General features: G+C 38.3%; 2 protein-coding genes across 2 annotated transcripts; one reads left to right on the top strand and one right to left on the bottom strand.

Annotated features, from left to right (window-relative positions):
* Nucleotides 1-1,677: 1,677 nt before the first annotated feature.
* Nucleotides 1,678-11,914, bottom strand: gask1b (golgi associated kinase 1B). Its single transcript, XM_038300855.1, has 4 exons — nt 11,066-11,914; nt 9,353-9,570; nt 8,230-8,450; nt 1,678-2,236 (listed from the first exon to the last, which is right to left on the bottom strand). The coding sequence occupies exons 1-4, from the start codon at nt 11,895-11,897 to the stop codon at nt 2,029-2,031; spliced, it is 1,479 nt and encodes a 492-aa protein (XP_038156783.1). The 5' UTR covers nt 11,898-11,914; the 3' UTR covers nt 1,678-2,028.
* A 1,005-nt stretch (nt 11,915-12,919) lies between these two features.
* LOC119793623 (transmembrane protein 144-like) lies at nt 12,920-17,021 on the top strand. Its single transcript, XM_038300833.1, has 12 exons — nt 12,920-13,049; nt 13,178-13,339; nt 13,422-13,544; nt 14,035-14,134; nt 14,221-14,301; nt 14,401-14,479; nt 14,575-14,654; nt 15,182-15,300; nt 15,440-15,559; nt 16,003-16,100; nt 16,583-16,636; nt 16,719-17,021. The coding sequence occupies exons 1-12, from the start codon at nt 12,971-12,973 to the stop codon at nt 16,800-16,802; spliced, it is 1,179 nt and encodes a 392-aa protein (XP_038156761.1). The 5' UTR covers nt 12,920-12,970; the 3' UTR covers nt 16,803-17,021.
* The last annotated feature ends 7,556 nt before the right edge of the window (nt 17,022-24,577 follow it).

Consider the following 24,577-nt stretch of genomic DNA (forward strand, 5'->3'; position numbering starts at 1 on the left):
AATTTTTGATGTTTATTTTTTTATTTTATTTTTTAAATGTAGTATATGTACAGTACATAGAAAGTAGAGATGTTGCTAGTCGAACGGTTTAGCCGGTTACACCGGAAGCTGTGCCAAAGGTGCGAAAGTGGTGTCTTGGGGTTGGCAGCATCTTGGCTGTTGCTTGGCGGCAGGCTCTGACTGCAAACGATTTTCGGCCTTGGCATTTTTCCATCTACAGCGGCCCACTTATGGACCCCCTCCCAAAAAAAATAGAAGCACAGTCAAACGCGTGTCTCAAATGTGAAACACAATACGAATACACATTGTGGATTAACCACTGGGCAAATGCCTGGAATTGCAGATTACCAGTCCGAGCCTGCTTGGTGGTGTTTATATTCCTGTTGCCTTGGAGTATTTTGAGGAGATAAGGAAAGCGTTGGATTTCCTCTCTGAGAAACCTCACCCATTCAACTCCAGCAAAAGTCCATTCTGGACCTGGTTGAAGAGGTGAAGGCTTTATGACTGCTGAATGAGTAAAAGGACAAACGGATGGCAGCTTTGGGCCAAGTGGCTGACATGGAACATTACACCAGAAAGAATGATGTGATCATCACTGGACTGTGTGTAAAGCCCCGCTCTTACACCTGCGTGGTGGCAGGGCCCTGTCCAGCTGGTGAGACATCACCCGACAAGGAACAGGTGGCCTCTTGTCAAAGGGGATAAAGCTGGACTGTGATTCCGTTGAAGCAGAGACAAGGGAACAATGACAGACCGGTGATTATCATGAGGTTCAGTAACAAGGAACACAAAACTGCTTTGCTGAAACAGGGCAGGTTGCTAAAGGGATCAGACGTGTTCATTAACAAGCACCTGACCAGGAAGAACACCTGGAATATCATGAAGAAGGCCCAGTTCCTGAGGAACCAGAAGAAGATCCAGTCCAAGTGAACCATGAACTGTAAGGTCTTCATCAAGTTGAATGGAACACTGGAGAAGGCAAAGGTTTTGGCCATTCGGGACCTCACAGAGCTGGATAAATATGACTGAACTCTATGAGAAACATTTGGACTACACGTGATATCACCCGTGATGATGTGCATTTCAGTTAGTGGTGTGAAGGTCTGGAATTAACTCCAAAAGGATCAACTTTACATGCACAAGTGCACTCTCACAAACAATTACAGGTGCTTGGTTCCAGCTACTTAAGAGATTCACTTCCATACAGAAAGCCCATATTCTTATCTTCAGCTACTGTACCACAGTATACATGTCAGATTAAATAATACCACTAATACTTCAGCAATAGTATCAAGGTGCTACTTATTGTATCTTGTATACTATCTTTGTTGCACTGTTCTTTTTTTACATCTCTCCCTGCAGGTGATGAAGCGGACTGAAGACGTTTTATCCTTGTCACCCTTTTATCACCTCCTTCTTTCATCTTTTCTCCTTTTTCCTGTTTTTCCTTTCCTGTTTTACTTACATTGCGGAGTCCATATAATCTGTAATCCTCCCTGTATGAATTATAATAAAGCTATTTCTATGCATAAATCAAGCGGAACACTATGTTGATAGCCCTACTGCTCCACTTTTGAAAGCAAATTCTGTTGGGATCTTTTTCGGCATCTAGACAATTAATCTTGTTGTTACATTACCAGACAGGACACTGAAAAAAATATTTATTTTAGTGCAATTGGTGGAAGAGAGGGTATGAAAAATAAGTTTTACTTCTTCATACCCCTTTTCAGAAAATTTACATTAATCCATGTCCTTCTCTGGCTGTATATACCAACAGGTTTCTTGACAGTTTTTTTTTTTTTTGCTTAACTCATTATTTTTTAATTTTTGACATTTTTCACCCTTATATTTTTGAGCAAGCGATTACAAAACAATTTTTATCACAGTATAACTATACATTTCATGATGCTTTTAGTAAAAAACAAAAAGAACAAATAGATTTCTTCCCTTTTAAACTATTTACAAGCAGATCTGAATATTTTAAATAATTTATGTAAACAAAAAACAGCCTCAACTTTTACAATAAAATCAATCATTCATTGAAATAACTTTGATCCCGTGAGCATTGATATAGGCAAGAAGGACCTTGGCTCGCTTCTCAATAACATCAATCAGCTTGTCGATGCCCTCTCGACCACCCTGGCTTTCCCAATACACCTTGTCCAGAAACAGTGACTGGAGAAGTCTTTCCCTCAGCTTCCTCATCCTCACTACAGACACAGCCTGCTCCGGAAGCCTAGAAAGACAAAAGAAGATTCTTGATTAAGTTAGGTTACATTTATCCATGTTGAAGCAGTATAATTTGATCAGATCATGGGATGAGCATAATATGGAGATATGAGAAGCACACACAAACTGTTTGTCACATTATAACCACAATATATTTTCTTAGGATTTTATGTAATAGACCAACACAAAATAGCACACAATTATAGTATGGAAGGTGAAATGATAAATGGTTACCAAGGAGGGTTTCCTGACCATTGTAAATCACTCAACATTAGAGCTGTCAAGTTGAATAAAAAGTTAAAAATAAGATTATTGCCCTCAGCAGAATGCTCAAGTCACGAGAAGTATATGCATTGCTATTCTTTACTATTATCAGGAAGTCCACAAACTGTAGTTAAAAGCCTTCAGCTGACCCAAAATGCTGCAGCCAGAGTTCTGAAGAAAAATAAAAACTGAGATTATATATCTCCTATCCTAGCTTCTCTTCGTTGACTTCCTGTTAAATTCTGAATAGAATTTCAAATCCTCCTTCTTACATATAAAGCCTTAAATTGCCAAGCTGCATCTTATATCAGACATATAAGTAATCCCGATGTTCCTAACAGAGCACTTCACTCTCAATCTGCAGGTTTACTCCTGGTTCCTGAAATTTTTAATAGTAGACTGGGAGGCAGATCTTTTATTTTTCATGGAACTTTTAGTCCATTAGGTAGACATCTTGTCTAATTTTAAGGGTAGGCTTTAAAATTTACTTTTTGATAAAGCTTATAGTTAGTGGCTCAGGTTATCCTGAGCTAGCTCTATAGTTATGCTGCTTTAGGCTTAGACTGTTGGAGGACATAGGCACCCTTTTCCTCAATCTGCAGTATTTGTTTGTTCAACCTCTAACGTTATGTTCTCTCTGCTTTTTCCTTATAATAGTAGCTTCATCTGGTCTGTTCATGTTTGGCTGTGATGGTGTCTCAGCCAAACAGGAAAATATCAACTGTGCTGCTACCATTAACACCTTTGTTTATAGCTGTTGGAGCTTGGCCTGTTTTTCAGTTTAGTCCTATTTCTTTTAATGTGACTAACTGTATGTGCTCTCTCTCATCCTCTGACAAGGGCTGCGTCAGAGCTCGTCTGACTGGCTGTGTCTTTCTTGGAGGGGGGTGGGGGAGACTTTGAACCAATCAAACTGTATGATCTGGTTGAATTGTATCTGTAAAGTGCCTTGAGATAACATGTGTGGTGAATCTGCGCTTTATACATAAAATTTATTGGATATCTGATACCGGGAGGGTTTGGGTGGTGTTCTGGTGTGCACCACATCAACAATAAGGGCAAAAGAAATAAGAAACATGCAGACTCCCTTCCTTGATTTCACTTGAGATCTAAATAGTCAATGCAGAGAAATAATCAATCACAGCCTATATGGGCTTTGTTACTGTGTGCATTGATAACATACAAATTCCCTCTTTCACTTGCTACCCTAATGTGCAGCCTTTTTGGCATGTATTACGGGAAAAAATATAATAGACCAAAAGTTTTTTGAATAAATATCAAAGATAGCTACACCTCAGTGCACAACAGAACACTAGACAAGTATTCAAATAAAGCCCTCAAAAGCCTGCAACTGTCTGTCTGTCTGGAGAAGGCAAGCTAATAAAAGCAGCCTAGCAGGAAATAAGCTTGATTGGGTTTCTGCAGAAATCAGCCCACAGTTGCATCTGATGAAGCTGATGGCTGATGAAGAGGAGAGTAAAGCTGACTTCACACATACCACTACATGTGTCTATTACATCATCCAGCACAAAAAGCGGAGTGCCGAACCCATCCATGTATCAGCTCTTATTTTGAAAATTTACTAGATCTGCTTTACTCTCACTATTTCTGACTTCCTCTGTGGCTCATCTGGTTGTTAGATTTTGCTCGGTTATTGGTCAAAAATAGACTCAATGCGTTTATCTGATGGATGGTAGAGGGGATGTTTGTCATGCTGCAGTATAACAGAGTCAGTATGAATTACCACGCTGACTAGAAACGCTTATTTTTGTCATGGAACAGAGCAGGCATGGATGAAGGAGTCTGTGTGAAAAAGCAGACAGGGAGGCCAGAATCATAATACAAGTGGTTTAGGGTAAAAAGTCACATTTACAATTTTTCTCTTATTTCTAATCTCTCTGGTTTGAACAAACTTTACGAGTGCTCTGGACTTGGCCTAGGAGTCTTGCACAGTCAGCTGTTATCCAAACCTAGGTTTTCCAGTAAATGACTACATTTGTTGTTACTTAGAAGCAATTTTCTATTGGCTATATCAGGCTACAAGCTGCATCATTATATTTTATGAAACTCTGCCATAAGAAATTTTATTTTTATTCACAGATGACTATCAGTCACTACACCTGCAGCTCTCATGTCGGTAACCAGGGGAGATTAGTGTAATTTGTTATTTAAAAAAAAAAAAGAACAGTCAGTGTAATATATGTGAGATCAAACTACTGTTAAAATAACATCTGGAACAGAAAATAAAAAAGTTCAGCAGCATGGCAAGACTTGCAATCATTTCACTCCATGGTAGTTCCTTGACTTTATTATAAAATGTGGATTGTTTGGGTTTGAGTCTGTCTGAATTCGTCAAATTAGGAGTTTTGCCATGAACATTATTATGTTTATGCTGTACGAAAGAGATGTAGAGTTATGGAGATGTACAGTACAAGTTGTTAAAAGGACATTTTGCCAAATATTTGGTGGTCCTTGTCTATGGCGAACTCATATTGAGCATTTACATGATTGGGTGCACCTTTTGATTTTATTAGTAGTCTAGTTTTCATTGACTGTTTTCTGATTAAGAGGTTTTCAGAAAACAGTCCCAGTTACTTTAATCAGTAGTTATGCTCAGTGCAGTGGAATACTCATATGAGTTAAAGGGTTTTCTGTTTAAGTAAACCCAGTAGGTTGCATCAAGTCTGAAATATCTTACCATTGCTCCAAGGTTCCTGCAATAGCTCACCTAATTTAATTACACGAGGGCTGTTTATTGGGAGACAGGTGCAATGCTCCCCTGGAGATGTAGAGTTAGATATTCAACACATATTATAATTGATATTTTAAAGCTCTGAATAACTCAGCTATGGTTATTGCTTTTAAAATGTATAAGTATATCAATATAGTAGTAATCAAAAGTAGTACTATAAGGGAATAACAAGAAAGAAACAGTCAAAGCTCTCAGGATCACTCTCTTCAAGCCCTACTCATTAAAGGCATCTCACAAATAAGGAGAGAACTGATCCTTGGGAAGCTAATAAAGTAAGAAAGAGTGGCAGGTTCTGTTGTCTCAAGCTAAACCTAACATTTAATAAAGGTTTCTCTGTTGCTGTTTTCCATCCGACACTATAGAAAACTGATTTTTAGTAGCCTTGTTTCTAGGTTTTTGTTTGGACAGTCAACGGTCAAATCCGATAACATTATATTGGATATGCTTTCATGATATTCTTTGTGAAAATTTTATTTGGGAATCCTACCTTAGAATACAATATTGTAAAGAGTGTGAATCAACTTTCTAATAATCTGCATGTTTTTCCGATTCACTTATAATTTCAAAAGCTGTTCTGTGAATGTGTTACTCTTGGACAGACTGGGATACGCTTTGATCAAATTGGAGTGTCCAATGACTATTAATTGATCCTGTAGTTAAAAAATTTTTTTGGATTACCTCCAATATTAAATTAGTAAGCCTTTCAAAGGTGTCATCACCCAAAAATTGAAAAGTTAAAACAATCTGCACTCTCTCCTCTTCTACATACTAAAATTTTAAAGGGCTATGTTGGAAAGCGTGTTTGTGTCAGAATGACAGCGTGGTACTGGATGGCACAGGGGATGATGCATGGGGGTTAAAGGAAGCAGTCTGGACTCGGCTTATGCTCATTTCCAAGAGCTGCAAAAGTGATCGCCCCCCCCGCAGACACTCAATAGCCCATTTCATGACCTACTTATGTGCTGTTCTAGCATGAGCTTCACTTTATGTTGATATGCCATGCTACATCTCCATGTACATGTTTCATACTTCTCTCTAGAGATGTCTTACAGCTGCTATAAGTGCTCAACTTTCTCCCCTGGTGTGCTGTATGATTTTTATAGGTGTATTTTTCTCTCTTACTTTTTTCAGAACTTCCTTAAGACTTTTAGGGATGCTCATTCCACTCCACTGCCATCTGTGGTTTATACATATGCAACCTGAGCTCATTGTCTCAACAAAAAATATCACTATCTGCCACAAATAACAATTAAGATCCTAGATTCTTGATTATGTAGATTTATTACACAGACAGACATTTTAAGGCCTCTGTTTGATAATTGTTACGATTTTCCACATAAAAATAATGAATACATGTCATTTAATTTTCTAAAGCGTCAAAATGTAACATTTCGAATACAGAAATGTGGGCTTAATGAAATATATGTTTAATATCTGCTTAAAGGTTGTCAGTAGCCTTCATTGAAATGCATATAATTTACTGAGATGTTACTGTATACATTTAATTCAATCAAATTAATGACTTGATTTTTTTAATTTACTAAAAAATTCTTAGTCATAACTAAGGATTTTACATATAAAATCCCTCTTATTCTTTTTTTTTATTTATGAGTGATAATTTTTAGCAGAAGAAAAATATTAAAGAAAAGTGGTAAAAGCAAGTCAGGCTAATGTTAGCTCCCTACCAGAAATAACATAAATGCTGGAAGAGGACCAAAATCACATTTTGTGGAGAGGGCACTCGTATGGGGGTTTCTGGTTTTAACAAGAGCGGGAAAAAAAAAAAAAAACTTTCACTGTTGGTTGTTCTACAGGTATTTACTGAAGCCCAACCTGAAAGCATATTTTATATGACAAAACAAGGATCTGACAAATCTTCAATAAAGGCTGCATTTGTTGAGTGTTTAAAACACTTGTTGCTTTCTCTAGATTATCCTACCTGAAGCACAGATCTCCCCCCTTCTGACTAAAGGTTGGATTATTGCCCCATTTACATTACCCTTTTGAAACTGTACTAATAGCGGTCCGTGAACAGTAACTGAGATAACTGTTGAGTGTAAATGGCACGCAAACAGAACCGGACCGTGCAAGACACAACTGAACTGCGTTAAACTGGTACTAGTTCAAGAGTAGGGCTTGGCGCAGTTCAGTTCAGGCTCGGTTCTCAGATAATAAAGAGTGCATGAGCAGACTGCATCATGTCCTTAACTCTGTAATCATAAAATTTCAGACATTCATAAAAATCCTAGCTGTTTCCAACATCTGTAAGCCCTAATTAGACTATTGTTTGTCGTATCCACTTCCCAAAAGCCGACTCTTTCAAGTAAATTTACCAAGCGCAGCCTTTTTCACCTGACTCTCTGCAAGCAATGAAATATCAATATTATAACCAAACATAACTTCCTGAATGTTACAGGTGCCGCCATTTTGATTTGCTTGATTCCCTCCTTCAATCCTACAGAGCAGAAAAAAGCTGTTTGCAGCTTTTCAAAGCCTCTTTGTGGTTTTTCCCAATCTGTAGATTGTGGTGGTTTTTAATAACTTGAATCACAAGATGTTTTTAGATGTGGAGTCATTGGTAGGAGCTGTTGCATACTTGCAATGTTTTGCTTCACCAATCTGTCTGAATAGCTAAACGTTTTCCAGGGTACATGGTGTGGAATGGATGCCAGAGAGACATGGAAGCTAAAAATTATGTAATTTCCTACTTCCGTAGGAAAAACATGTTGCACAGGAATTGATTTGAGGGTTAAAGAAAAGGGGTCCAAAATGCAAATGTCAATTTTTTTTTGTTTGCTTGTAAAATTTTTAAAATGAAACTGCCACTTCATTATTTATCTTCACTATGTGTTAGTCTATCGAACAAAGGTTTTGTAGAACACTGTCATACATATTGTTACATCCTAGCCTTGAAAATGTAATACAGTAATGGTGGAAAACAATGAAAACATATTACAGGAATTGATAAAGCTGAACCAACTTACTCCTTAATTCCCTCCAGCAGCCTAAAGTCCAGGTTGTCCTCATTGCGGTCAAAGTACCCCTTGTTGTCCGTGAAGACTAGATGCCTGAGATCATGTTCTCTGTGGAAAATGTTTCTCAGTTGTAAGTTCTCCTGGTTCTTACATGCAGCAGGGTGTCCAGCACACGCATCTTCCTGCCGGGGCCTGAATCCGCAGCAGCTTGGATCCAGACGGTTGTGAATCTAATGAGACAAATTAAATGTTCTCTGAAAACATAACAAAACATAAGAGCTGATGTTGGGATTTATTTCCTTACTCTATTTAAATCCAACACAATGACTGTATTACAGATTTAATCAGGTGTTAAAGGTTTGGCAATAAAATATAAGGGTTTAAAAACCCTTCTTCTTAACTGATCAGTTTGTCTCTTTGGCTCCAGTTAGCATTTTAGATGTTATCAAAGAAATCAAATCAGAACACCACATCGTAATGTAACATCATTGCATGAGGATTGACTTAAGCTTAAAAAGGCATCACCTCCTGTTGCATAACACCTGCTGCCTCCAAAGGGAATTGTGACCATAAATGCGATTAAAGTTCTAGTTAATTCTTTGCACTAAATTAAAAAACATGAAGCAACAAAGCCTTCAAAAAGCGACACTAAAAAAGGAGACACAATCCACTTAAATGCCCTTACTCGATCCTGTAGAAGACATTTGGAGGCTACTGTAACTGTAGATGACAGATACCTCAATAGTCTCATAAATTTAGATTATCATCACAGGGACTTAGAAGAGGTTATAGTAAAGTAAAAAAATGTAATAGTGCTGCTTTAAAACAGAAAACAATGATTTATGCAAAAGCACCACATACAGATAAAGCTATAAGATGTAAAATATTATATTTCTCCTCAGTTTACTTACAGTAGGTGTAATCTCTTTAAATAAGAGGGGGGTCTGAAATTGTGTTATTTTATAGAAACCTCTTACACAAGATATAAAATGTTTTGCCAAATTACAGAATTTACAATCGCATTTAAATGTTTACAACATCTGCCAGAGGAAAGTCCTGAAGAATAAAATGTACAAATCATTTATGAAGCAATTTGACACATAAATGTTAACAGAGCTGAAATGAAGCTTACCTGTAGCAAAAAGTCAAACAGAGCTAATTTGCTCCATTCGCTGTAATGAATCGATGAGCACCCAGAATCAGACTTTGGGATACCATTTCTATGCCAGCACCTCTGTGTTAGGAAGTTCTGGTACTCTCTCCATGTTATCCTCACACTAGCTGAGCCTGCAGCAGGGTCTTTAGGGTACAACGATGCATCCCATAGCACCACCTGGTAGACCTGGCTATCTGAAGTGACAGAGGAACAGGGATTAACTTGTTACATTAGAGCATGTTAAATCTAAAAACCCTCATGAACCAGAGGTATCCTTTCAGTTTCAATTAAATTGACTAGAATCCCTAGAAAACACATTTGTGATCCCTATAATTTAGCAGATAAAGGCAGGAAGAAGAAAGAAAAACAATATGGTCCCCAAGATAAGAGTTATGTGTAAGAATAATTCTCTAAGGTTTGGTTAAAAAAAAGCATGTATTATGTATTAAAAATGGTTTATAGCTATTTAATCTCATACAAGGTCAAAAGGTGAATGAGCAAAGGCAGCAGTGTTTATCTGAACTCAATACCCAGAAGTGTAAAAATTTTGTTGCCTGGTTCAACTTAACATACTCATAAATTTTTAATACAGATAACAAAATATGAAAGCAGAAGTAGGCATGAGTCAAAGAGCAGGACTGTTGTAATACAAGGTAAGGCAACAAAGAGACTTGCTTCCAATTACCATATAATCTTAACATCTGTGTATAAAAAAGATTCAAACGTTGCAAATGCTCTGAAGTATCAAAAAAACCGGTTCAGAGCCTAGAAAGATATTCAGAGGGTCTGTGAACATTTTAACATTGTTTTTATGATTACAACAAACATGTATGTATTTATCAAAAATAGCCACCCAAGGCAGTGAATATTTCTGGCGGAAGGAGGGGAAATAAAATAACAAGATCTTCTTTTTATAGATAGATAGATAGATAGATAGATAGATAGATAGATAGATAGATAGATAGATAGATAGATAGACAGACAGACAGACAGACAGACAGACAGACAGACAGACAGACAGACAGACAGACAGACAGACAGACAGACAGAAAATTTCAAATGTCAGCCTCCAAACTTTATATTTTATGGAGTCTACTCAGATCTCCTTTAAGTACATGTTCGCTACTTTGTGACAAATTAAAAACAGTACTTTAACTGCTTTCTTTCAACATTTAAGTCCTTTTAAATGGGCCTGTTTCTCTTTAAATGCATGGTTAATTGTTCTTTTTCAACAGTTTCTCTTTTCTGTCAGCTGAAGTGGTCACCTGCAATTTGGTGGGTTTGCATTTTGGAAATATTCTTTCTGTTCGTAGGTGATGGATTCCACCTTTTTCCTGACTTCTCTGTGCTTCCTTGGTCATCCTCTGTTTGCTCTTTATTGTTCGTTTTGAACCAAGTAGCCTACTGCAAACTTCAGAATGAATTAAGGGGAACTCTGTAAACTAATCTGATCATCTCTGAAGGTAGTTTTCCCTGCATTACAAATATATTTTATTTGTAGGTTTTACTTTAACAGCTTAATAAATGTAGCAGGTTGTAATGTAACAGCATTTGAAGTCCCAACACTTTAGAGCAGCTACATAAAACCCCAACATAATGTAATAATAACATGTAAATAATATTGTGATCATTCTTTTTAATAAACAGTAGAAACATGTCATGTTGATGTCACGCCTTGCATTGACATACCGTGCAAAGAGCCAAACTTTCTGCTTACTGCAGGTAGTGTCCTATTTAGTCCGAGCACCCTATCCAAATGGAAAGCAAATACCTCCGTGTTATCCACGGAGCTGTGGATAATTCCGCACTGGCCCCTACATGCATTAGTCCTTTTCAGCTGTTTAGGGGACACCAGAGGGCCTCTTCTCGCTGACTCAAACATCAGAAGGGGTTTCACGGCCGTACGATCGAGTTCTTTCATTTGCAAAACTTTAGCGTCTGCAAGGAAGCGCATGCTCTCAATGTCCTCTGCGCTGAACCATGGCGGTGCTTTTTGGCTGTAAATTCTGATATTACTATCAGGACGAGAGGCTGTTCCATCGTTAGAAGATTTTGCAGAAAAGCCTTCTTTCCAGAATGTCTGAAGTGCAGCGCTTCCGTTTATTTGGCCTGCGTTTGGTTCCAAGCCGGGTCGTTTGCGCTGCGTAATAGACGCATAGATCGCTTTTCTTCTCATTTTGGTCCTCAGCTTTGATTTGACCGCACCTCCAATATGAGTTGGTTTAAGACGCTTGGAATTTAAAGTTATGTAAACCACATTATATCGGGTTGGGACACCCAAACTAGCTGAGATCCGCAGATCTAAACTGTAAGAGTGATGCTCTCCACGGGTTTGCAGCTTCTCTTCCTCCTTACTTCGTCTGCGGTTGGGTTGGTCTAAATAACCAACTTTTAGAAACAACAAAAATAAGCTGATTAAACACAGAAAAATCCACATTTTTTTGACAGAAGAGCCCCTCCCAAAGGGGTGGGTCAGTTTTAAAAAATAGAAACACAGCCAGTATATGCGAAAGTTCCCCATTGTGAGTCATCTCATTGTTACAGATGATTTTTTTATTTTTTTTTAACAAGTTCAAACTGGGGAGGAGCACAATTTAAATACTCAGTTTGGAGGAGAGGCTTTTTGACTGTTCATTTAAACAAATACATATGTAAAATATATAACTTTATTTCGCTTTTTGGTCTTGTATTGAAATATCTTAATTGCGGTCAGAACATTATTTATATATTTGAGGGTGAGTAATAGTGATATTAATTTTATAGTGGAGGATTATGGATCTATTGAGGCACTTCCTCAAGATAAATTGTGTTTTATGAAAACATTGCTTTAATGTAAACTGCTCAAAGTAAATGTATTAGATAGGCTACATATTTCTAATGATGTCTATTTAAAAAATTATAATTTAGACGGAAGGCTAAAAATCACGCGTTTTAGGCGACATCTGCTGTTTCAAATCCCTGTTCTGACATCTCAGAGCCTTTCCAGGAAACTGACTCAGACCATCAGCTGAACAGGATAAAATGGAAAAATGTTTATTTAAAAGGAGAATTTAAAAAAAAAAAAATTTATTTATTATTATTAAGCACGCAGGAAGGCAACAAATCAGGCAATTTCCTGTTTTATATCAAAACTCTAATAAATCCTCAGACAAAAGTATCTATCGTATAAGCGATTCAATCTTGCAATATATATATATATATATATATATATATATATATATATATATATATATAAATATATATATATATATATATATATATATATATATATATATATATATATATATATATATATATATATATTATTATAAAGCCAATCTTAGGTCATATATAATTTATATGACCTAAGATAAGTTTTAAAAAGTAATTAAATATTGATCAGATGTCAGTTGAAATAAATGGCATGCTAATTAGATAAACATAAATTAAAGTGAGTCATGCTTTATGGGCCTGCCCGGATCCTCTGCTGCTTTATTTAAGGGGCCAGGTTCTCTGATTGGGTAATTGGCAGCACCTGAACCACGCGTGGCCTCTTGTGGAGTTTTAAGGTTGGGGAAAAATTGTGTCGTGAGGAAAACAAACATTCCTTGTTTTATGATGCCTCTGGTAAAAGGCTCACCTCTGCTTCTGTTTGTTGCGTCGTTATTGATGGCGAGCTGCCTCAGCATTGAAGGTGGGTTAAGGAGCTTTAAATTGCTCTGTGATAAATGTGAAGCTCAGTGAGCCTTGTGGGCTTTTTCTATTTATTTCACACACGCACACTTGTAATTGTATGACCTGACTTTTGTCCACATTCTTTAGGTTGTGATGAAACTTCAGGAAACTGCTCCCAGGAAACTGGTTTCTTCTTTGGTAACTCCACAAATGTCACTAATTTTGCTTATGGAATAACTGCAAACATGGCTGCTGTGGTGCTGTATGGAAGCACCTTTGTTCCAGTCAAACGAATAGAGACAGGGGATGGTGAGCAGAAGGATACTATATGAACTCCCCCCACCCCTTACATTATGCCAAAAATGTTTCTAAAACCTGTTTTAATTTGCAGGCATGTTCTATCATTTTGTGAGCTGTGCATCTATATGGGTTGTATCTCTTCTCGGAGACCTCTTTATGCGAACACCGAAATTTCATCCTCTTGCGATGTTTGGAGGTGTTCTCTGGTCTACAGGTATTTTCTTTTGAAAGCACAATTTTGAGCAAATCAAATCTCCATTTTTCTCTGCTCTTGTGGTGCAGAAAATGGACTGAGGCATCAAACAAATGTCCTGTTTACTGCAATCTATCTAATAATGGTGTACTGTGAGGAAAAATGGCCAGCTTTGAGTTCACTCAGTTTCCCACTAAATCACTGCAGGATTCATAATTTGTGCAATAACATGTGTATGGAAAACATTAAGCTTCTTTAGGCATGCTGTTTGAAGAGCTAAAGCTTTTTTTTTTTTTTTTTTTTTGTCTGGAAAGTGTTTTGTAAGACATTCTTTGATATGTATTTGTCGCCCACTGTATAAGCATGTGTAGATTTAATGTTTCCCTTTAGGTCAGAGTAGTTATTTGATTCAGAGCCACTTAATGTTTCATTAGCACCATCACTGGAGTGCTTGCGGTGATGTTAGTTAAGTTATCTTGTAGCAGTACTTGATTTCATTTGTCTTTCACAGGAAGTGTAGCAGCTGTCACCATTGTTAAAGCAATTGGCCTTGGTCTTGGAATTTTAATATGGGGATCAGCTAGTCTGTTGATGGGCTGGGCCAGTTCAAGGTGAGTGGAGTGAATGCATGAACTGCTGGAAGGATAATCTTCTGCTTTTTGAATCAGGACTTTAAAATACTGCAACTGCTTAACAGATTTGGGTGGTTTGGGATTGATGCTCAGGATGTTTCCAGACCACTTCTGAATTACTGTGGTGCTGCTTTGTGTCTGCTTAGGCAAGTTAAACATTAGGCAGTCTTTGAAAGTTTTGCTTTTTTGTTTTTAATCTGTTGTCATTGTAAGGTGTTTGTTTTTTGTGTGATCCTTCCGTTTAGTGGTCTGGTTTTTTTCTTTGTGAGAAGTGATGTAGAACTTCATCCAGAGTCAGAAACCGTCCCTTTACTAATTGACAGGGTAGGTATTTTTTTTCTTTTTTTTTTTTTTTTTTTTTTTTTTGTGAAACCGCTTTTCAAAACCACTTTACTTATTCATTTCTTTTTTTCCTCCAGAGATCCATTTCTGGCAGTTTTGTACAACAATCTTCTGCATACTGGATCGACAGAGTTGGACCAAAGGCGAGGCGAATCATGTGAGCTCAACACTGCTCCTTAATTAGTTCATGGGTACCTTGTGTTTGATTTAAAACAAATTTGTCAGTCCCTTATGTGCTTAAAATGTGACTTCTGAGATGTCACCATGATTATCAATACTGCAAAACATCTTTACAAACTCTAGTAAATCTCTAAAACTTAAAGTATTCCTCTAAAATTTTTGTAGACTTGAAGTCAAACTCTACCCCTACTGTTAATGCATGTCTAATTAGAAAAGTGGTTATCAAAATTGATTAGACTTGGAAGTGAAACTGACGTACTAATTAAGCAATGCAACAGAGCAAACATTTTTCAAGTTATGGTACCTATATGGTATTGTTGGTAAATGTTTCGTATTTACTTTCCTAAATTGTGACTAGGCATAGCTCCCTTTCAACTGCTGCTCTGTTTCTAGGCTTTGTGGAAAAATGTTAAAATTAACATACAAATTGAGCAATGTCTCTAAGGAGATTAAAAAAGCATCTTTCATTAAGTTCTTCACTCTATCTTGTATCCCTTTCATCAGTGGTTGCCTGCTTGCTGTTATGACTGGTTTGCTGTTTGGCTCTTCATTTGTACCTGTTCTCTACATAAAGAACCATTCTGTGTGCCCGGACAGCATTTTCTATGGAGCCACTGTCAATGGTAGGCTATCAGTCTCTCAGGCTTTTCATTTAGAACTTAATACTTGATGTACCAATTCATTCAAAATGTAAAATGGTTTTAGTTGTAATTTCTGCAATCAAGAATTGCATCCATTCTAACGGGGGCCATCATCTTGCAGACCTGGATTATGTTCATGCACAGACCTCTGGTGTTTTCCTTGCAAGTGCGGTGTACTTTACCATTTACTGTGCAGTGATGAAAAACAAGCCCAGGGTTTACCCCAGAGCCATCCTACCAGGTAGTGCATTTAAGAAATTCTCAGTATGACTATGTTTGAAGTGTGGGGGTGGGTGAGTTGTGGTGTGGGTTTTGGGTATAGAGTCTGCTGCAATTAAATGACGGTGTCAAGATTTGGGCTCTTGCTTCCCACCAGCCTATCTATTTCTGAGGATGGAAGTATGGGCCCTTAAGGCCAGTAAATCTAATAATGGCTCCAGTTTAACCCCAAGGCAGAGTTGGCTGTTCTACAAATGTCATGCAACAGCTTCCTGTTATTGGCATCTGGTCATGCAAGGGTTTGGTATTGCATAGAGATCTGACTAATTTACTAAGCTAGTTTTATGAAGATGTATGTGCATGTGATATTTATACACTTTTTGCCTTTTTATAAAAAGTCGGTCAGGGTTTTTTTTTTTTTTTTTTTTTTTTCTCCCCTCCCAAATTTTCTCTCCTGTGCTTCAGGGTTTCTCTCTGGGTTGATGTGGACGGTTGGTACGTACTGCTGGTTCCTGGCTAACCGCTACTTGACAGCTGTTGTCACCTTTCCAATTGTTACTGCAGTAAGTACATTGTCCTGTGAAATGTTTAAACTACAAAGTACAGTTAGAATACACTTTGCCATTAAACATTTCTGGTTTGGGGATAATTTAAAAGTTAAGCTTGAATCAGATGGTTGACCTCAGAGCCAAATTTTTTATTTTTTTTAAATGTCATCCAAACCAACAAACGGTTTGCCTCCTTTGGCAGCTGTCTTGCAGCTTCAACCTAAAGAGATCTTTATGTGCTTTAATCTTAAGAGGCCTGGCTTCCTTGGCTATAATGCAATGGGGACCAAGAGAGCTCAGAGCACACCTTCCTGTACATTTTAGTACTATAGTAAAATATACAGATGTTAAAAATGGAACTAACATTTGGGTATTTTCTCTAAATGACATTGTATGCATTTAAGGGATAGAGGTGGGTACAGTGATTGCTATTTCAACTTACTATTGGGTGTGGCAGCTGCAAGGTTAACTGTTTTTTTTTTTTGCTTTTTCTAAAGGGCTATGGTCTTGTTGCAGCACTATGGGGGTCCTTGGTTTTCAGAGAGATTAAGGTAAGGTTTTAAACACTTGAAGAAATTGATTTGATTAATTTACACATGATAGTTTGGTCATGACAAAATTCCTTTTCTGCAGGGTTTGGTTAATGGCATAATCTTCTTCTTTGCATCTTGTGTTGTGCTGGCTGGCTCTATGCTGACTGCCATTTCAAAGCTCTGAAAGTAAAGCAATCTCCTGTTAATGAAGTCTGACATTTCCTTAGATTAGAATTTGTATTTTAAAATAAAAGACCTCCTCAACTTTTAATTAAAAGAAGCTAAATTTAGCTTACTAAGTAATTAAAAATAGACATTTGTAATATTGATTTTAGTCACCTGTTAATCCACTAGTAAAACACAGAATAGACTGTTAACCCATTAAAGGGCTGTTGTACTATAATAATGCACATCTATTTAAATTATGGTGGAGGTTTTTGCATAAGTTCTTGAATTCTCATTTTGTAATGTCTATTAAAATTTAAATGAATTGTACAATTGATGTGCCTGTCTTTTTGTCACTGTTAGTTTACAGCAGGGTTCTCCAACCCTGGTCAACAGCTGCTGTCCTACAGATGTTTTCATTCCTGCTCAAACACAGCTATTTGAAATCACTGCTAAACTTTATTGCATGCTTAAGTAGTTATTCAAAGGCCTGTTAATTAGACAGTCATTTGAATCACCTGTTTGAGTGGGGATGCTTCTAAAATGCACAGAACAGATCTGCCAACATGAGGTTGGAAACCCCTACTTTACAGTAATGTGTTCAGTCGCTTCGTGTGTGATTTGTTTACTGGTTTAGCCACCTTGTAAATTAACTTCGTACAAGAACATGGATAGCGATGCCTTTTTAATACTGTTGAGGACAAAAATTAACTCACTGGCTTTGAATTTGGTGTGACATGAGGCAAGTCTATCTTTTCATTTTAAAGTATTTTCTAAGTGTGAGGGAAAATATCACATTGGTCATAATTACTTTATAAAACATGGTCATCACCATTCTTATTTTTAATATATAAAATGGTTCAACATGGTATCTGTATTTACATTAATGTATACAGACATTTGGGCAATATCCAAGCAGGTTTGAGAATAGTGTTTGAAGATGCTGGTTGACCACTGTGTACTTAACAGGGATGCCGCCAGGATTTTTTTTATATATATGCAGCCACTGAGAATTCATTTTTCATGTATGCATGTAATGAAAAAGCGGTAGTAGCACCCTAGTGGCATAGAGCTTGGAAGCCTTAGGACGTTGAGTCCGAAACCCACTGCCACTCTGGCTCTGAGCAAGACCCTTAACCCCAATTGCTCCTGGGCAGTTCACTGCTCCCCAAGGGGATGGTTTAAATGCAGAGATAATTTCTGCAATGTAAGATTAATAAAATTAAAGGCAATGTATTTTTAGTCAGCCTGCTTATGAGATTATCAAGATTTATAGCTAATTCAATCTAAATATAAAAATCTAACTGAAGTATCGACAGTGATTTCTAATACAGGCTGCTGGAGGCTACCCATTGTTTTCCTTCAACTGTCCAGGATCCAGTACAAAAAACTGCAGGCTATTTCATTTTGTAGTGATCATTATGTAGAAGTGTTATGATTTTTGTACATAGAGGTTTTAAGAAGTGGTAAGAGGACAAAATCCCACAGACTCTAGTGATGCAAACTGGCCTGTCCCTGGACACAGTGGTTCACACCCTCTTCACTTGGGCATGGATGGGGTGGGTATTGAAGACATGGGACTTCTGCTGGATCTGGCTCACTTTTTTTTTTTTTTTTTTTTTTTTTTTTTTTGCCAGCCTAGTGGTTGGGTCATTGCATTTGGAATCTTGAGGTTCTGAATTTAAACCCCATTCCCGCAGACTTCCACTCTGTCTCTGAGCAAAACCCTCAACCCCACGCTGCTCCCCGATTGCTGCAAAATGGCAGCCCATTGCTCCCCCAAGTGAATGGGTTGAGTTAATTTCTCCGATGCAAGATCAATAAAGTTCAGTTATTCTAACAAACTAAAATGCCCCTATGGGAACTTGGACTATAGTTCCTTGAACTAAGGAAAGTCATGTCAGGGGTATCCAAAAGCAAGGTTTCCCAACCTACATGTACCCTTATTGGTCCGTGAGTGCATTGCATAGGGTACGTGAAAATATTTTATATCTTGGGCAGTAACTTAAAATAGGCCTCTGATTTGTGTGAGGACCCAATTGACAAATTAAACAAGCTTTGACATGCATCCAAACCAAGCAGGGGAACAGACTGGAAGTAGAGAACAGTCTGATATCAGCTGTATTTTACACTGATCTTTCAGAGCTCATCAAAGCAGCTCAGGTGTCTTGATGAAAACAAAGGAAAACTAATTTAGTCAGACTGACTCTATTTGTTCTGTAGTCCCTAATTCATTCATCACATTAAATATGATAATACAGGAGATCCCGGGAGTTAGGAGGAGCTCCCAGTTTGATAAGTACAGGTTAATATTAGGATTTCATTTTGTATTTTGATTCCTTACTAGATTACAGGAAATGTATTTGTTTTTATTTGAGATGAAAAGCATAAAATTATAAAAAGTTAAAAGATTTAAGTATAATTTGAGTTATCGTGCATTCTCCTTTTGGACAACAATCAATACTTTTGACTGAGAGGGGTATCTGTGTTGAGACAAAATGCCCAAATGGGTGCACAAGTCAAAGTTGGGAATCGCTGTCCTAAAGAATGCAAGACCTTTAATGCCGTCAGGACAAAAACATTTGTCTGTCTCTGAAAATGTTTAACATTCTGATTAGCAAAAATGAGACTTGGCGTATCTGGCAGCAAGAAGAAGGGAATCTGTAACCACCTGCAGAATGACTGTTCTGCTCTGCTCTTCAGCAAGTCTTAACGACTAGTTAATCAAACGGGTGAAGAAAAAGATGTTGCTTTACCATTAAGGAAGGTATTTTAATAAAAAGATTCATGGTAAAATAATTCCACGGCACAGCTATACTGCAGCGGTATATTAAAACGGTGCCAAACTTGTATTAGCTATTTTGAAATTCATTTCGGGTTATACAAGGAACAGATCACCCTGGTTGTCAGATACACTATATTGCCAAAAGTATTTGCTCACCCATCCAAATTATTGGAATCAGGTGTTCCAATCACTTCCATGGCCACAGGTGTATAAATTCAAGCACCTAGGCATGCAGACTGTTTTTACAAACATTTGTGAAAGAATGGGTCGCTCTCAGGAGCTCAGTGAATTCCAGCGTGGAACTGTGATAGGATGCCACCTGTGCAACAAATCCAGTCGTGAAATTTCCTCGCTCCTAAATATTCCACAGTCAACTGTCAGCTGTATTATAAGAAAATGGAAGTGTTTGGGAACGACAGCAACTCAGCCACGAAGTGGTAGGCCACGTAAACTGACGGAGCGGGGGTCAGCGGATGCTGACGCGCATAGTGCGAAGAGGTCGCCAACTTTCTGCAGAGTCAATCACTACAGACCTCCAAACTTCATGTGGCCTTCAGATTAGCTCAAGAACAGTGCGCAGAGAGCTTCATGGAATGGGTTTCCATGGTCGAGCAGCTGCATCCAAGCCATACATCACCAAGTGCAATGCAAAGCGTCGGATGCGGTGGTGTAAAGCACGCCGCCACTGGACTCTAGAGCAGTGGAGACGCGTTCTCTGGAGTGACGAATCGCGCTTCTCCATCTGGCAATCTGATGGACGGGTCTGGGTTTGGCGGTTGCCAGGAGAACGGTACTTGTCTGACTGCATTGTGCCAAGTGTAAAGTTTGGTGGAGGGGGGATTATGGTGTGGGGTTGTTTTTCAGGAGCTGGGCTTGGCCCCTTAGTTCCAGTGAAAGGAACTCTGAATGCTTCAGCATCCCAAGACATTTTGGACAATTCCATGCTCCCAACTTTGTGGGAACAGTTTGGAGCTGGCCCCTTCCTCTTCCAACATGACTGTGCACCAGTGCACAAAGCAAGGTCCATAAAGACATGGATGACAGAGTCTGGTGTGGATGAACTTGACTGGCCTGCACAGAGTCCTGACCTCAACCCGATAGAACACCTTTGGGATGAATTAGAGCGGAGACTGAGAGCCAGGCCTTCTCGTCCAACATCAGTGTGCGACCTCACAAATGCGCTTCTGGAAGAATGGTCAAAAATTCCCATAAACACACTCCTAAACCTTGTGGACAGCCTTCCCAGAAGAGTTGAAGCTGTTCTAGCTGCAAAGGGTGGACCGACGTCATATTGAACCCTATGGATTAGGAACGGGATGTCACTTAAGCTCATATGTGAGTCAAGGCAGGTGAGCAAATACTTTTGGCAATATAGTGTATGTGTAAAGTCCATAGGCTTATGAAAAGTTGAAGCGGGATTCCTTAAAATGGTAGCAGTAGACTGTTTTTTTTGGCCTTTTTAAAGCATTAAAGTAAAGCAGTTAGGAGTGTTTAGGCACATCAGATTCGACAAAAGTTAAGTTCAATAAAAGATCGTAAATAATCCTCATAAACCTGATGCAGTCCATAAGGCTACAAATTCCCACACTTATTCTATGGTGCTTTTTAATGAGCACATCAACCAATATGACATACTGCAAAATCTTTTATTGCATGTGTGTGCTGCATAGCTCCAGACCTTGCCTGCCAAATTAATGTATTACCATTAGAGGAGTTTCAAGCAGCAAGTTGCCAATCTTTATTCTGAAATTTCTATTTTCTGTTCAAAATGTTACATAAATAGTAGCTAGATCTCACATAGGGCTCAATAACTGTTCTGTATTTTGACAAAATGACAAACTCAAAGTCAGTGTCCACTGTATACAGACATGCCAGCTGCAGATGTAGTGACCAGTAGTTCTGTCATAGGGAATAAAAATGTAATTTGTCATTGCAGAGTTGCATAATATACAGGTAAAAGCCAGTAAATTAGAATATTTTGAAAAACTTGATTTATTTCAGAAATTGCATTCAAAAGGTGTAACTTGTACATTATATTTATTCATTGCACTCAGACTGATGCATTCAAATGTTTATTTCATTTAATTTTGATGATTTGAAGTGGCAACAAATGAAAATCCAAAATTCCGTGTGTCACAAAATTAGAATATTAAGACTAATACAAAAAAGGGATTTTTTTAGAAATGTTGGCCAACTGAAAAGTATGAAAATGAAAAATATGAGCATGTACGATACTCAATACTTGGTTGGCGTTTCAACTCTTCTGCGTTTTTGGGTCTGGCATTCTGCATCTTCCTTTTCACAATACCCCACAGATTTTCTATGGGGCTAAGGTCAGGGGAGTTGGCTGGCCAATTTAGAACAGAAATACCATGGTCCGTAAACCAGGCACGGGTAGATTTTGCGCTGTGTGCAGGCGCCAAGTAGCCTGGGTGCCATTCCGAGCTTAGTCCCGCCCACAAAGTTTGAGGTCGGGGAAGTTCGGTCTGGCTCTGCTCCATAGTAGCGCGAGTATTATCGCCCACTGTTAGGCGATCCAATCAAATTGTCAAGGCGGGCTTTATACGATGATGGACAGATGACCAACAGTAACGTAATCAACCACGTGACCAATGCGCGCTTGGGTGACAACAATAATGGCTGCCGCTGGAGAGTTTAGGTGAGTAGATTCTGCTATTAGGTCTGGACAGCAAATTAATTTTAAAAGAGGAACAGAGAAACGCGATCAAGGCTCATCTTATTCTAGGCGTGCAACTGCACGCTTTGATTTTTGTGGACAACAACTATGCCTCGCTTAACATACGTCACGCACTCCATTGCTCTTATTGGTTGTAGGTCTATCCAATTGAGTGCAGAGGCATTTTTTTTCCTGGTTCGTTCGAAACACGCCCCATAATCACAGCTCTATGGAGCAGTATCAGACTCATATTCTGACTAGAATTGAGTCGGACTACGTCAGGCTAGGCGCCAAGTCCTGTTGGAACCTGAAATCTCCATATAGCAGGTCAGCAGCAGGAAGCATGAAGTGCTCTAAAACTTGCTGGTAGACGGCTGCGTTGACCCTGGATCTCAAGAAACAGAGTGGACCGACACCAGCAGATGACATGGCACCCCAAACCATCACTGATGGTGGAAACTTTACACTAAACTTCAGGCAACGTGGATCCTGTGCCTCTCCCCCTTCTTCCTCCAGACTCTGGGACCTCGATTTCCAAAGGAAATGCAAAATTTGCTTTCGTCAGAAAACATGACTTTGGACCACTCAGCAGCAGTCCAGCTCTTTTTTTCCTTAGCCCAGGTGAGACGCTTTTCGCGCTGTTTCTTGGTCAACAGTGGCTTGACACGAGGTATGCGGCAGTTGAAACCCATGTCTTTCAAGCGTCTCTTGGTGGTGGATCGTGAAGCACCGACTCTAGCAGCTGTCCACTCCTTGTGAATCTCCCCCACATTTTTCAATGTTTTTTTTTTTTTCACAATCTTGACTAGGGTGCGGCGATCCCTATCGCTTGTACACTTTTTCTGACCACAGTTTATCCTTCCCTTTGCCTCTCTATTAATGTGTTTGGACACAGAGCTCTGAGAACAGCCAGCCTCTTCAGCAATAACCTTTTGTGTCTTTCCCTCCTTGTGCAATGTGTCGATGGTCGCCTTTTGGACAGCTGTCAAGTCTAAAGTCTTCCCCATGTTTGTGTACGCTTCAGAACTGGACTGAGAGACCATTTAAAGCCCTTTGCAGGTGTTTTAAGTTAATCAGCTGATTAATTTGTGGCACCAGGTGTCTTCAAAATTTAACCCTTACACAATATTCTAATTTTGTGATGCACAGAATTTTGGATTTTCATTTGTTGCCACTTCAAATCATCAAAATTAAATAAAAAATAAACATTTGAATGCATCAGTCTGAGTGCAATGAATAAATATAATGTACAAGTTATACCTTTTGAACGCAATTACTGAAATAAATCAAGTTTTTCAAAATATTCTAATTTACTGGCTTTTACCTGTATAATGACAAATGTCATTTAGATAAAAACGAGGCTTGGATAACAGCTGAATGAGTAAGACTCCTATGTAAAATCTGGAACACTGGAAATGGAAAAAAAATGGTGAATGCAACATTGTCTCCTAAATCACTTGTATGAATCACTTAGAAACACATTTTTTTCATATGAATGGTTATTGCATGAGACCAGTTGTTTGATTAAAATTTTAGAAATTTCAATCATCAAGGATTTGTTCTGAGGTGAGGATGGTAAGTGGTACAGCGCCACCTTCTTATTCCATTTATTATTGCATGCTTCTTCAAAAGCATCAGTACCAAGAACCGCAAACAACCCACAGCTTGATGCTACTACCACAATGTTTGACATTTGCAGAGGTCATCTTTCATTTACTAAACAATGCAAGTAATTCAAGCTTGCTTCTTTTGATTTAGATGAATAAAAATGGCAAACTTCTGATTTCTTAAGCTTGTCCAGCTAGCATGAGATTTCAGACCTTGCAGCACTCCTTATAAATAGCAATAAGTTGATGTTATTCTATATTTGAGCTTGTATTTTTGTGTAAACTAAGTTAGCAGGAAAAAACTTGAACACTAAGTGGAGATATTACTATATCACATCAGCAATATTAAATGCAAATCAAAGCATGAAGATAGCAATAAAGAGAATGAAACGAAAGCACACGATCAACTTTTTAACCAACTGCAACTCCATCAACATTCACTGCCCTGTTCTACCTTGACTCACTTCAGCTCTGTTCCTCAGTGTTCCAGTGCACCAACAGTGTCAAGGCCCCAAGGGGAGGACATCTTCTCATTCTCATAAATCTGGTCATGCAATCATCATCAACGATGCTAAGCTATATATTTTCTGCCAGGTCTGAGCACCAAAATATTTATATTCATGTCAATATAATCAAATTGCCTCATTGTCTTCTTGTGAGAGGTTTGGAAAAAAAAGGTGTGACAATAGCAGTATACTGATAATTTTACTAATACCTCTTTAGTC

This window comes from Cyprinodon tularosa, unplaced genomic scaffold (genome assembly GCF_016077235.1).
Source record: "Cyprinodon tularosa strain WSP-4 unplaced genomic scaffold, ASM1607723v1 ctg458, whole genome shotgun sequence".
In the NCBI taxonomy this organism is placed as follows: Eukaryota; Metazoa; Chordata; class Actinopteri; order Cyprinodontiformes; family Cyprinodontidae; genus Cyprinodon; species Cyprinodon tularosa.

What these genes read in the sequence shown, in the direction of transcription:
- gask1b (XM_038300855.1), bottom strand. Translation starts at nt 11,897, where the DNA reads ATGGGGAACTTTCGCATATACTGGCTGTGTTTCTATTTTTTAAAACTG. An exon ending in AAAGTTTGGCTCTTTGCACG is followed by an intron (nt 9,571 to 11,065) that starts GTATGTCAATGC and finishes CTGTCACTTCAG; the next exon opens with ATAGCCAGGTCTACCAGGTG. An exon ending in TGTTTGACTTTTTGCTACAG is followed by an intron (nt 8,451 to 9,352) that starts GTAAGCTTCATT and finishes TTGTCTCATTAG; the next exon opens with ATTCACAACCGTCTGGATCC.
- LOC119793623 (XM_038300833.1), top strand. Translation starts at nt 12,971, where the DNA reads ATGATGCCTCTGGTAAAAGGCTCACCTCTGCTTCTGTTTGTTGCGTCG. An exon ending in CTATGGAGCCACTGTCAATG is followed by an intron (nt 15,301 to 15,439) that starts GTAGGCTATCAG and finishes ATCATCTTGCAG; the next exon opens with ACCTGGATTATGTTCATGCA. An exon ending in CCCCAGAGCCATCCTACCAG is followed by an intron (nt 15,560 to 16,002) that starts GTAGTGCATTTA and finishes CCTGTGCTTCAG; the next exon opens with GGTTTCTCTCTGGGTTGATG.